The sequence below is a fragment of the Onychostoma macrolepis genome, chromosome 15 (assembly GCF_012432095.1).
Source record: "Onychostoma macrolepis isolate SWU-2019 chromosome 15, ASM1243209v1, whole genome shotgun sequence".
Lineage (NCBI taxonomy): Eukaryota > Metazoa > Chordata > Actinopteri > Cypriniformes > Cyprinidae > Onychostoma > Onychostoma macrolepis.
The window spans coordinates 31,033,789-31,046,288 of record NC_081169.1 but is presented as its reverse complement, the minus strand read 5'-3'; the positions used below and the strand labels follow the sequence as shown (position 1 = coordinate 31,046,288).

The 12,500-nt window shown below is 41.7% G+C and overlaps 1 protein-coding gene across 2 annotated transcripts in view; it reads right to left on the bottom strand.

Moving 5' to 3' along the window:
* Window positions 1-12,500, bottom strand: part of sik3 (SIK family kinase 3) — a 54,790-nt gene that overhangs the window by 26,999 nt on the left and 15,291 nt on the right. The window contains exons 6-15 of one of the 2 annotated variants that reach the window (XM_058745309.1): window positions 11,860-11,983; window positions 8,107-8,225; window positions 7,869-7,979; window positions 7,648-7,779; window positions 6,939-7,010; window positions 6,725-6,834; window positions 5,745-5,895; window positions 4,957-5,109; window positions 2,050-2,123; window positions 1,528-1,638 (exon numbers count right to left, since the gene is read on the bottom strand). In XM_058745309.1, the coding sequence (XP_058601292.1) occupies window positions 1,528-1,638; window positions 2,050-2,123; window positions 4,957-5,109; window positions 5,745-5,895; window positions 6,725-6,834; window positions 6,939-7,010; window positions 7,648-7,779; window positions 7,869-7,979; window positions 8,107-8,225; window positions 11,860-11,983 (1,157 nt within the window). The remainder of the gene's footprint in view (window positions 1-1,527; window positions 1,639-2,049; window positions 2,124-4,956; window positions 5,110-5,744; window positions 5,896-6,724; window positions 6,835-6,938; window positions 7,011-7,647; window positions 7,780-7,868; window positions 7,980-8,106; window positions 8,226-11,859; window positions 11,984-12,500) is intronic. The other variant, XM_058745310.1, reaches the window with a different exon arrangement.

Below are 12,500 nucleotides of genomic sequence, written 5' to 3'. Positions count from 1 at the left end.
CGAGAACGCACGCGTCGGCGGTAATGCATATACGGACATTATGTGAAAATGTGGACAGTGCCAAAATAAAAGTGCGTATTTATACTACAGATATCGATATTTAACGCGTGGCATCGAGTCGTCAGACATCGTATCGATGTATCGACCCATATCTATGAATCATTACACCCCTAGTCTGTATATGTATGTATAGGAGTGTGTGATGTGAGTCAGTGTGTGTGTGTGTGTGTGTGTGTGTGTGTGTGTAAGTGTGTGTGTGTGTATGTATGTGTGTGTATGATGTGAGTGTGTGTATATATGTGTATGATGTGAGTGTGTGTGTGTGTATATGTGTATGAGTGTGTATGGTGTGAGTGTGTGCGTGTATGATGTGAGTGTGTGTGTGAGAGAGTGTATGTGAGTGTGTGTGTGTGTGTGTGTGTGTGTGTGTGTGTGCGTGTGTGTGTATGTGTGTGTGTGTGTATGTATGTGTGTGTATGATGTGAGTGTGTATATATATATATATGTGTATGATGAGTGTGTGTGTGTGTGTATATGTATAAGTGTGTGTGTGTGTAAGTGTGTGTGTGAAAGTGTATATAAGTGTGTGTGTGTGTGTGTGTGTGTGTGTGTGTGTGCGTGTGTATGTATAGGTGTGTGTGAGTGAGTGTATATGTATAGGTGTGTGTGTGTGTATATAGGTGTGTATGTATAGGTGTGCGTGTGTGAGTGTGTGTGTGTGTGTGTATGATGTGAGTGTGTGCGAGTGTGTATGTGTGTGTATGATGTGAGTGTGTGCGCGAGTGTGTATGTGTGTGTGTGAGTGTGTGTGTGAGTGTGTGCGAGTGTGTATATGTGTATGTATAGGTGTGTGTGTGTATATACAGGTGTATATGTATAGGTGTGTGTGTGTATACAGTGTGTATATATAGGTGTGTATATGTATAAGTGTGTGTATATATATAAGCGTGTGTGTATATACAGGTGTGTGTATATATATATAGGTGTGTGTGTGTATACAGGTGTGTATATATATAGGTGTGTGTGTATACAGGTGTGTATATATATATAGGTGTGTGTGTATACAGGTATATATATATATATATATAGTGTGTGTGTATACAGGTGTATATATATATAAGTGTGTGTGTGTGTGTATACAGGTGTGTATATATATAGTGTGTGTGTATACAGGTGTGTATATGTATAGGTGTGTGTGTGTATACAGGTGTGTGTGTGTATACAGGTGTATATATATATAAGTGTGTGTGTGTATACAGGTGTATATATATATATAGGTGTGTGTATACAGGTGTGTGTATATATAGTGTGTGTGTGTATACAGTGTGTATATATATATAGTGTGTGTGTATACAGGTGTGTATATGTATAGGTGTGTGTGTATACAGGTGTGTGTATGTATAGGTGTGTGTGTGTATACAGGTGTGTATATGTATAGGTGTGTGTGTATACAGGTGTGTGTATGTATAGGTGTGTGTGTGTATACAGGTGTGTATATGTATAAGTGTGTGTGTGTTCAGCCCTCACCGGCAGTGTTGCTCAGGGCTCCAGCCCCTCTGCCGGTTTCTCTGTGTTTCTGCCGAGAGCTCGGGGCCCGTGCCGTGTGTCGTGTGCCGCTTGGAACTGTTCGCCAAATACCTGGACCACAGGAAGCAGCACGGATCAGCGCTCTGATTGGCCGCCTCCAGCCTCTGGAGGGCCACACATCCAATCGGCACACAGAATCAGAGCGGCTCCGCTCACCGCACCGCTCGGTTTAGCAAAGCCATTAGACAAAAGCAAAGCCACAGAAGGGAAGTTTGCCATCGTTTGGCACGAGAGAGAGAGAGGTCAGAGGTCACTTTAGTAGCGGAACTCTGGAGCATTTAGAGTCGTTTTAGAAAGTGATGTTGATGGACAGACAGAGACAGAGAGAGACGCCCAGAGCTCAAAGCAGCGCTGCAGTGTTTAGTGTGTCACTGACAGAGACCCGCGGCTCCCAGCGCAGCACAGCAGCACACACACACACACACACACACACACACACAGCATGCAAACACACTTCTGTACCTCTGAACGGCCTCCGGATCGGGTTCGGTGTCGGACCCCTCCTCATCCACCGGAGCCACGTCCAGGATCGGATGCTGAAAACACAGAGACATGCGTCAGAGCTCACACTCCAGCAGAGACACCTCACCATTTAATCCATCTTCATTTTGATGAACCCATATTGATTCTTAAATCCCAAGATCGATCTTTCTGCTGTTTTCAGCTGATGCATGAACAAAACTTTACTACACATCCAATAATCACAATAACAGCGCCTCAGCTTTCCAATTCTGTCAGATTTATCCCTAAATTCAGTCAATAAATGTGACCTTGGACCACAAAAAGTCATAAGTGTCAATTTTTTTAAATTGAGATTTATACATCATCTGAATAAATAATCTTTCCATTGATGTATGGTTTGTTGGACAATATTTGTCTGAGATGCAACTATCTGAAAATCTGGAATCTGAGGGTGCAAAAAAATCTAAATATTGAGAAAATCACCTTTAAAGTTGTTCAAATGAAGTTCTTAGCAATGCATATTACTAATCAAAAATGAAGTTTTGGTATATTTACGGTAGGAAATTTACAGAATATCTTCATGGAACATGATCTTTACGTAATATACTAATGATTTTTAGCATAAAAGAGAAATGTATAATTTTGACCCATACAATGTATTGTTGGCTATTGCTACAAATATAGCTGTGCTGCTTATGACTGCTTCTGTGCTGCAGGGTCACAAATGTGTTTTAGTCTCTATTGTGCGATGACAGAGCCTGCAGTGAAGCGATCAACTCTTTACTACTAGTTACAGCAGCAAATAGGGTAAACGTACCTATTAAGCTCACTTCCATTTTTGAGATCAGATTATAAAAATAAAAAATAATTTATTATCCTACTTGAGGTCTTAACTAATTGATATGTTTGTTACTATATACCTCCTGTAATTTCAAGTCAATCAGATCATCACACGCTGAGATACGAGTCTCCATGTGTTCACGCTGTCTGGCGGCCATTTTGAAAGCTGTTTAAAAACTTTCACCAAAAGAGGAACCCTTTAAATGTGCGTTTTTTTAGATGTTTAAGCCTTTATTTTGGGTAAGTTTCACTACTTATTGTAAAATTAAGAGATTAATGTTTAGACTTTTGCATATTATAACCTGGAACTTGGATGTGTGAAATAATTACATTAGATCCAAAAGATAGTTTTAGCAACACAGCGCAGATGCTACAGAACACAGTTAGCTGACTAGCTGTACAAGATCGTGTGCTACGCTAACATATTACCTCACAGGCATTACTGGCTTGTACTTTTACTTCCATAATATTATAAATTGACAGTTTATTGCTGGTCTGTGGTTTTACAGTGCTGTAAGATTTCATATTATTGTAAGGTGAGCTTAAAGGGTACATTACCATGAAAATCACAGCTTCAGTGAGACATCAGTAAGAAAAAGTAGAATTTCATAGATATTGTTAATAATAGTTGTTCCTATTAAAATATGTATGAACTTAATACATGACCTAGACTATTTATTTAGCAAAATCCTGTCATTTTAATAAATATTACATGAAATTTATTAAAATTGTTGCTGTTCCAATTAAGCTCAGTGTCTCTCTTTAAGCTCTTCTACACTGAACGTCTGTAAATACTTCATGAACAGACTTTAAATATTAACTGATGGTTGTCCCTTTAAGTTAATTGATTTTCTCTGGATTCTGTCGACTCAGACCGGCTCTGATCTTTGGCTTCTTCAGACTGTAAATCTGTGGAAAATCATGTGTATTCCAGCCTTAAGAGACTATAGATAATCTGACATACATTTAATAAGAGGTTCATAATGAGGCTAGTTTCTGTGTTCATCTCCATGAAAGAAATGTTTTATTGGTTTGTTTATCTGATTTTTGAATGTTATTTAGCTGAACGTGGACTAGTCCAGATGCTGCAATGTGCTTAGATGACACTTCATTATGAATATAGAACTGATCGACTTGAATGTGTTCTGTTTTTTGTGATTGACTTCATACCTTCAAAAAATATATGTTTTTACAATTATTCTTTAAAAGTTTTCCTTAAAATAAACAAGAAATTTAGTAAAGCATGTTTAATGGGAACAGGGGTGTGTAAGAACACAGAAATGTACCCATTAAGCACAGCCGGACTTTTTGAATTTAATGATGTATATCTTAATTTAAATGCTTTTGACATTTCAAATAAAATTAGATATTTTTGTGTGAGAGATTAATATTTTATTTTAACAACTATTTGTACTGAAACCAGTATCTTGTGCACTAAAAATGTCTCAATATAGATTTTGGTGAGCTTAATAGGTACGTTTACCCTAAACATTAATGAACATTAGAAACAGAACACCTCACTGAAATCAATCATGAATCATAGAATCAATCAATCAGTGATTCAATCGCAATAAAACAGCTTGACATCACATTTACCTCAGAAAGACATTCAATGACCATAAACTAGAAAAATAACTCTAGAGGAGCATTTTGATCAGTATCTATATTACATACTCATTGTATTGTACCTGTTCATCATTTAATGTACGTTTGAATAAATCTGTCATAAAAACGGTTTAAATGTTTATTTCAACAACAAACTGGATTAGAAATAATTATGTCATTAAAAAATCGATATAAAAACAGCCTTATGTGCAATTTAAATGATCTCTCTCAACAACCTGATATTACAGTAATGTATGAACTGACAGTATTAGTTGACAGATTGTTTGATGTAATGTAGCGGATATAAAGCCAAACGAATCAGAAATGAGCTTGTGAATCAGAATCGAGTGTGTGTAAACACCCAACGCTCTGCTCCAGATCCTGATGGATGTTATTTGTGATCACGAAGGCAGTAAATCATGCTCAGCTGTGAGAAACAGGAGGATTGTGGGATTGTCTCACCGGGCTGGTGACCAGCGGCGACTGACCGCGCGGCCTCTTCAACAGCTGCTGCGCGTGAAGCTGAATGTTGGCTCCGCCGTCAGACGCGCGGCGGCCCAGAGGACCCATGCCGTTCAGCAGCTGCAGTGTGGGAGGCTGCAGGAGAGACTGTTCCTGCACAACACAGATCTCAGCGTCAGCAGCATCCGAGCGCATGCACAGCGCTGGACAAAATCATTACAACACTAGTATCTTCAGCAGCTAAAAATGGCTTTAAGTCGGTTATTTCTATCTTTTGCTGTAGTGTGTCAGGAGGAAATATCAGTTTACATTTCTAAACATTCACTTTGCCATTAATTATAATAATCCAGTGATATTTCTGAGATCTGATCATCATCAGTGTGTCTGGAGTCACATGAAGAACCAGAACAAAAATGAAATCAACATTAGTTGTGAGCATGCTTTGTGTTTAAAGCAGGTTTTGTCCTCGCTGCACTCGAGCAGAGTTTCTCAGGAGCTTCGCAGGAGGTTTCTTCTGGATTTAGTCTCAGTTTGTTCTGGTTCTTCATGTGACTCCAGACAGACTGATGATGATCAGATCAGACAAATCTCACTGGATTATTATAATTAATGGCTAAATGAATGTTTGGGAATGTAAAGTGATATTTCCTCCCGACACACTGCAGCAAAAGATAGAAATAACTGACTTTAAACCATTTTTAGCTGCTGATAATACTAGTGTTCTGATCATTTTGGCCTCCACTGTATGTGTGTGTGTGTGTGTGTGTGTGTGTGTGTGTGTGCTTTACCTTGTACTCCAGCTGCTGCGTGGGCTGCAGGTTCGGGGTCGGCATCATATGCATCTGCGCCATGGTGGGAACCAGCGGCGGGAAGGGCGGCTGAGGGGCCACACGTTGAAACCCAGGGGCCAGTTTCTGAAGATCCTCCTGAATCTCAGCCCTGACAAACACACACAACATCAGTGCTGGAGGAAGGTGGGAGGGGTTACAGTGAACCGGGAGGGGTTTCAATTAGGTGGGAGGGGTTTATAGTGAATTTGATGGGACTTTAGTTAAGTGGGAGGGGTTTAGAGTGATTTAGAAGGGACTTACATTAGGAGTGGTTTTAAGTGATTTGGGAGTGGCTTCGATAAGACGAGACAGATTTTGAGGGAGCTGCCTTCACGTGCTTTTGGAATTATCGTAAATACGAGTTTCCTAACCTGAAATTGGACGTGAACGGTCTCTCAAGTCGTATTACTAACTTACTGGGAAATTCTGAAATAATTCTGATACCAGAGTTTCTGAGTTGGGCGGGTCATAATCTTTAAACATGGAGGGGACAACCATTGCTGCTGTCAATGCTGTTCTCACAACAACTACATCCCTTCGTCTGGCCTCTAAAGTAGTGTATTTATAGGCTAGATATGAACGATCATTCGAGTGATAAGCAGTGAAATAAGCATGTATTTGACCGAAATTCCAGGATTGTCAGCGAACTGCATGTATACCGCGGTGAATGTTTGTATGACTGTCAACCAATCGGATGCTACATTTTATTCTTTCCGACATTAAAGCACTTGACTACAACAAGCTCGTAATCACGACTTCATAAGTGGGAAATAGGACATTTCCGATAGCACGTGAAGGCAGCATAAGAGGGGCTTTAGTTCGGTGGGAGGGGTTTAGGGCAAACTGGGAGGGACTTGTTAGGCTGTAACTCCAGCTGGAGGTAAACAGAGCAAATAAAAGACAGGAGACACAGAAGCACTGGCTGGGATGTGCGGTACCTGGGGTCAGGTACACCGACAGTGTGGCGTCTCATGGACAGGTATCGGGCCATCGCCTCTGGACTGGGCTCTTCTCCCTCATCGCTGTCCAGAGCCATCGTCCCGTCCGTCTGAAACACACACACACGGGATCAAAAACAATCCGTCCTGCATCCTCACACACCAGACTGATTTATTCTCACTGACTGTGAGCTGAAAGCAGTGTCGCGCTCACCTCAACGATCTGATTCTCAGGGTTTATGAGCTGAACCTGCGGTACCGTCATACTGACAGCGTTACTCTGATCCTGCAGGACACACAAACACACGGATGAAGCAGATCAACCAATAATGGACTTTTCAGGACATCGTTTTTTTCAAAATGTCTATATAGTTTTTTTTTTAAGTTTTAGTTTATTTAGTTAATTATTTTAGTACTTCAACTTAAACTAAAATTTTGCTTTGTGAACTAGCTGAAATAAAATAAAATAAAAACCTTAATTTAATTTCTGTTAATATTCATTTTTTATTTTAAGTGATGAACTTTTACATAGTTTCGGATTAGATAATAATAATAATAATAATAATAATAATAATAATAATAATAACCTTGGTGAAAGACATGCCCTTATAATTATAAATAGATTTTCATCTAGCTTTCTTTTCATTTTGAATTGAACATTTTAAATCTGATCCAAATTCTGGCTGCTCGGACTGAAACTAATCCCTTTTGTAAATGATTTCAGAGCAAATACAGAAAGAAAATGACTATCAGAAGGCTGAAAAACACTATCACATAACCACAATCCCCTTCCTCTAGAATCATCGTTAGTTCTACAGAAGCCCACGGCTCTGCTTTCATACAGTATGTAAATGAGGCACTCTGGAGCTCATGCATATTCCACTCATCAGGAATCAAAGGTTGCTAACGGTAACGGCACACACCTGCACGGCGTTGAGTGGGTAGAGAGGGCGGGGCGTGGGCGGGGCCACACACAGGTTCTTGTGCCGCTTGAGTTTGTCAGACAGCAGACTGTAGGTGGCGCTGTAGTGATCGTACGCATCGGTGTGCAGAGACTGAGAGGAGAAACACAACCGCGTGAGTGTTACAGAAGAGCTCATCTGAATGAAGGAGGGGTGTGTGTGTGTGTGTGTGTGTGTGTCACCTGTAAGGTCCGCTCACGGTCGAAGCCCATCTCTGACATGGCCATCAGAACCTGTTCGTTAATTAACTCCGTTTCTCTCTCCACCTTCACCTGCTCACATTCTGCTATCAGCTGACAGAGACACAGGCAAAACAGCAACATTTCTACAAGTGAAATACTGTTTCAGGCCTAAGAACAGCTGAACTGCAAGCATCATGTGTGTGTATTGTGTGTTTTTGTGCTTGTGTGTACGACTGACTCGGTCAAACTCGGGGTCGGGGTCTCCTTGTCTCATCCACTTGTTCTTACAGATCTGCTCCATTGAAAGCCGTCGACTGGGCTCCAGAACCAACATGTGTCTGATCAGATACTCACAGTCTGAAACACACAAACACACGTCAGTCATGTGTCGTGGCTCGGCAAGGCAAGTATGTGTTTGTCTGTCTGTGTGTGCGAGTGTGTGAGTGAGCGAATGCAAGTGTTGTGTGTGTGTGTGTGTGTGTGTGTTTTAAGTGTGCATGAGAGTGAGTGTACAAGAGTAAATCTGTTTGAGTGTGTGAAAGTGAGTCTGTGTGTGTGATTCTGTGTACGTGAATGAGTCTGTGAGTGAGTGTACAATATTAGAAAAAATTACAGATGGGTCCAAAACAGCACTGAAAACTACACGACTCCAACATTAAGCTCTTGCTGTTTGCAGATGATCTGGTTCTGCTGTCTCCAACAGAAGAGGGTCTACAGCAGAACCTACACATCCTGCACAAGTTCTGTCAGACCTGGGCCCTGACTATTAATCCTAACAAAACTAAAGTACTCACATTTCAGAAAAGACCCAGACTTCAGGGAAAGAGACACAATTTCACCCTTGGTACGACTAACATTGAATACGCCACAAACTACACACACCTCGGGCTGAAGATAAGTGCAGCTGGTAAGCTAAATTTGGCTGTGAATGAACTGAAAGAGAAAGCAAGAAGAGCCTTTTACGCCATCAAAAAATCTATCCAAACTGAAATACCCATTGCATTACATAGCAGTGAAGTGTGGGGTCCTCTCCTAAAGTTCTGTAAGAGCATCCTCAGAGTACAGAGGAACACACCGAACAACGCATGCAGGGCAGAATTAGGCCAGTTGACCCCAACTCCAAAAAGTCCCCTGATTCAGATGCTCCTGAAGGACACTGAAATATTAATCCACAAAACTCGGCCCAACCAAATTATTAAAACACAAAGAAAATGATCTAACCTATTGGAAAGAAACAACAGAAAAACAAAGTAAACTTGAATGTTATTTGGCCCTAAACAGAGAGTACACCACCGCAGAATATCTGAGTACAGTGAAAGACTGTAAACTAAGAAGACAAATGACGAGGTACAGACTGAGCAACCATACTCTCACTATAGAGACGGACAGATATCACCAGCACTGGCTGCCCAGAGAGAGCCGCATCTGCCCACACTGTAATCATGGGGAAGTGGAGACAGAGCAACACTTCCTCACCGGCTGCACTAACTATCAACACATTACAAAGACTTTTTATCACAAATTTGAAACACTTTGCCCTGACTTCAAAATGTTAAACAAAAAAACACAACTTCAATATTTATTAGGGGAAAAACAAGATTGTATCCTACTAGCAGCAAGATACATTGATACCTGTCACAAAAAGAGGGAGGAGTTAACAAATGAGTGATGTGTCCACAAACAAACACACGCACACACACACACACACACACACACACACAACATTGAATTTTAAATTGTTCATGGAATTCTAAAATGTTGATTTGTTCTACTTTTTAAATGTACCTGCAGGCAAATCTACATGCATGTTTTTGTTGCATATATATCTGTTCTAGATTCAATGTAGACACTACGCTTTGGCAATACATTGTAACAATTGTCATGCCAATAAAGCACATATTGAATTGAATTGAATGTGTGTACGAGTGAGTGTGTGTACGAGAGTGAGTCTGTGTGAGTGTGTGAGAGTGAGTCTGTGTGAGAGTGAGTCTGTGTGAGAGTGAGTCTGTGTGAGTGTGTGAGAGTGAGTCTGTGTGAGTGTGTGAGAGTGAGTCTGTGTAAGTGAGTCTGTGTGTACGTGAGTGAGTCCGTGTGAGTGTGTGAGAATGAGTCTGTGTGTACGTGAGTGAGTCCGTGTGAGTGTGTGAGAGTGAGTCTGTGTACGAGTGTGAGTCTGTATGAGTGAGTGTGAGTGTGTACGAGAGTGAGTTCGTGTGAGTGTGTACGAGAGTGAGTCTGTGTGTACGAGAGCCAGTCTATTTGAGTGTGCGAGAGTGAGTCTGTGTGAACGAAAGTGAGTCTGTGAGTGTGTGTGTTTTTAAGCGTGCATGTGGGTGTATGTGAGAGTGAGCGTACAAGAATAAATCTGTGTGCGCGCAAAAGTGAGTCTGAGCATGTGAAAGTGAGTCTGTGTGTGTGAGTGAGTCTGTGTGAGAGTGAGTCTGTGTAAGTGAGTCTGTGTGTACGTGAGTGAGTCCGTGTGAGTGTGTAAGAGTGAGTCTGTGTGTACGTGAGTGAGTCCGTGTGAGTGTGTGAGAGTGAGTCTGTGTGTACGAGAGTGAGTCTGTATGAGTGAGTGTATCTGTGTACAAGAGTGAGTCTGTGTGAGTGAGTGTGTGTACGAGAGTGAGTCTGTGTGTACGAAAGTGAGTCTGTGTGAGTGTATCTATGTACAAGAGTGAGTCTGTGTGAGTGTGAGTGTGTGAGTGAGTCTGTGTGTACGAGAGTGAGTCTGTGTGAGTGTGCGAGAGGGAGTCTGTGTGAGTGTGTGAGAGGGAGTTTGTGTACAAGTGTGAGTCTGTATGTGTGTGCGAGAGTCTGTGTGAGAGAGTGAGTGTGTGAGAGTGAGTCTGTGTGAGTGTGCAAGAGGGAGTCTGTGTGTACGAGAGTGAGTCTGTGTGAGTGTGTATGTGTTTGTGTATTTAAGCGTGCATGTGGGTGTATGTGAGAGTGAGTGTGTGTACGAGAGTGAGTCTGTGTGTGTGTGTGTGAGTGAGTCTGTGTGTGAGTGAGTCTGTGTGTGAGAGAGTGAGTCTGTGTGTGAGAGAGTGAGTCTGTGTGTGAGAGAGTGAGTCTGTGTGTGTACGAGTGAGTCTGTGTACGAGAGTGAGTCTGTGTGTACGAGAGTGAGTCTGTGTACGAGAGTGAGTCTGTGTGTGTGTGTGTGTGTGTGAGTGAGTGAGTCTGTGTGTACGAGAGTGAGTCTGTGTGTGTGTGTGTGAGAGAGTGAGTCTGTATGAGTGAGTGTATCTGTGTACAAGAGTGAGTCTGTATGAGTGAGTGTATCTGTGTACAAGAGTGAGTCTGTGTGAACGAAAGTGAGTCTGTGTGAGTGTATCTATGTACAAGAGTGAGTCTGTGTGAGTGTGAGTGTGTGAGTGAGTCTGTGTGTACGAGAGTGAGTCTGTGTGAGTGTGCGAGAGGGAGTCTGTGTGAGTGTGCGAGAGGGAGTTTGTGTACAAGTGTGAGTCTGTATGTGTGTGCGAGAGTCTGTGTGAGAGAGTGAGTGTGTGAGAGTGAGTCTGTGTGAGTGTGCAAGAGGGAGTCTGTGTGTACGAGAGTGAGTCTGTGTGAGTGTGTATGTGTTTGTGTATTTAAGCGTGCATGTGGGTGTATGTGAGAGTGAGTGTACAAGAGTAAATCTGTGTGTGCGAAAGTGAGTCTGTGTGTGAGAGAGTGAGTCTGTGTGTGAGAGAGTGAGTCTGTGTGTGAGAGAGTGAGTCTGTGTGTACGAGAGTGAGTCTGTGTGTACGAGAGTGAGTCTGTGTGTACGAGAGTGAGTCTGTGTGTACGAGAGTGAGTCTGTGTACGAGTGAGTCTGTGTGTGTGTGTGTGTGTGTGTGTGAGTGAGTGAGTCTGTGTGTACGAGAGTGAGTCTGTGTGTGTGTGTGAATGAGTGAGTGAGTCTGTGTGAGTGAGTCTGTGTGAGTGTGCAAGAGTGTGAGTTTATGTGAGTGTGCAAGAGAACGAGAGTAAGCATGAATGTGTGTACCTGTGGACATGAAGAACGGGATCCGGAACTTTCCACTGAGGACTCGAGCGCGGAGGTTCTGTAAAGTGCTTCCATCAAAAGGTAAAGCGCCACAGACCAGAACATACAACACCACACCCAAACTCTACAGAGTGAGAGAGAGTGAGAGAGAGAGAGAGAGAGAGAGAGTTATTCAGTTTATTAGTTAAATACATAAATAATCTTGTTACACAACCTGTACTATATCATATATGTATCCAAATGTTTTAATGTCATTCTTTAAATATTACTTGTTCAAATATTATTTAAATTGCTATATTGTTCCAAATCACACTGTTGTATATGTTCACTTCTCCTATGCATGCTTTGGCAATGCAAAATGTGCTTTTGTGATGCCAATAAAGCTAACTGAATTGAAAATTGAATTGAATTGAGAGAGTCTTTCACACACTCATGCTCTATACTGGAGCGGATCACATGATCTGTGTCACACAGCAAACTGGAGACGCTCAGTTCATGTGTGTTTCTGCTGTATCTCACAAAATCTGCACACGACAGCAGGAATGGATTTAGAGCAGCATTTGATTGACAGGTGAGTAGGCGGGTCCCTCACCATTGTCCACGATGCATTAGCATTCACACATGTAATGTCTATGTGATAG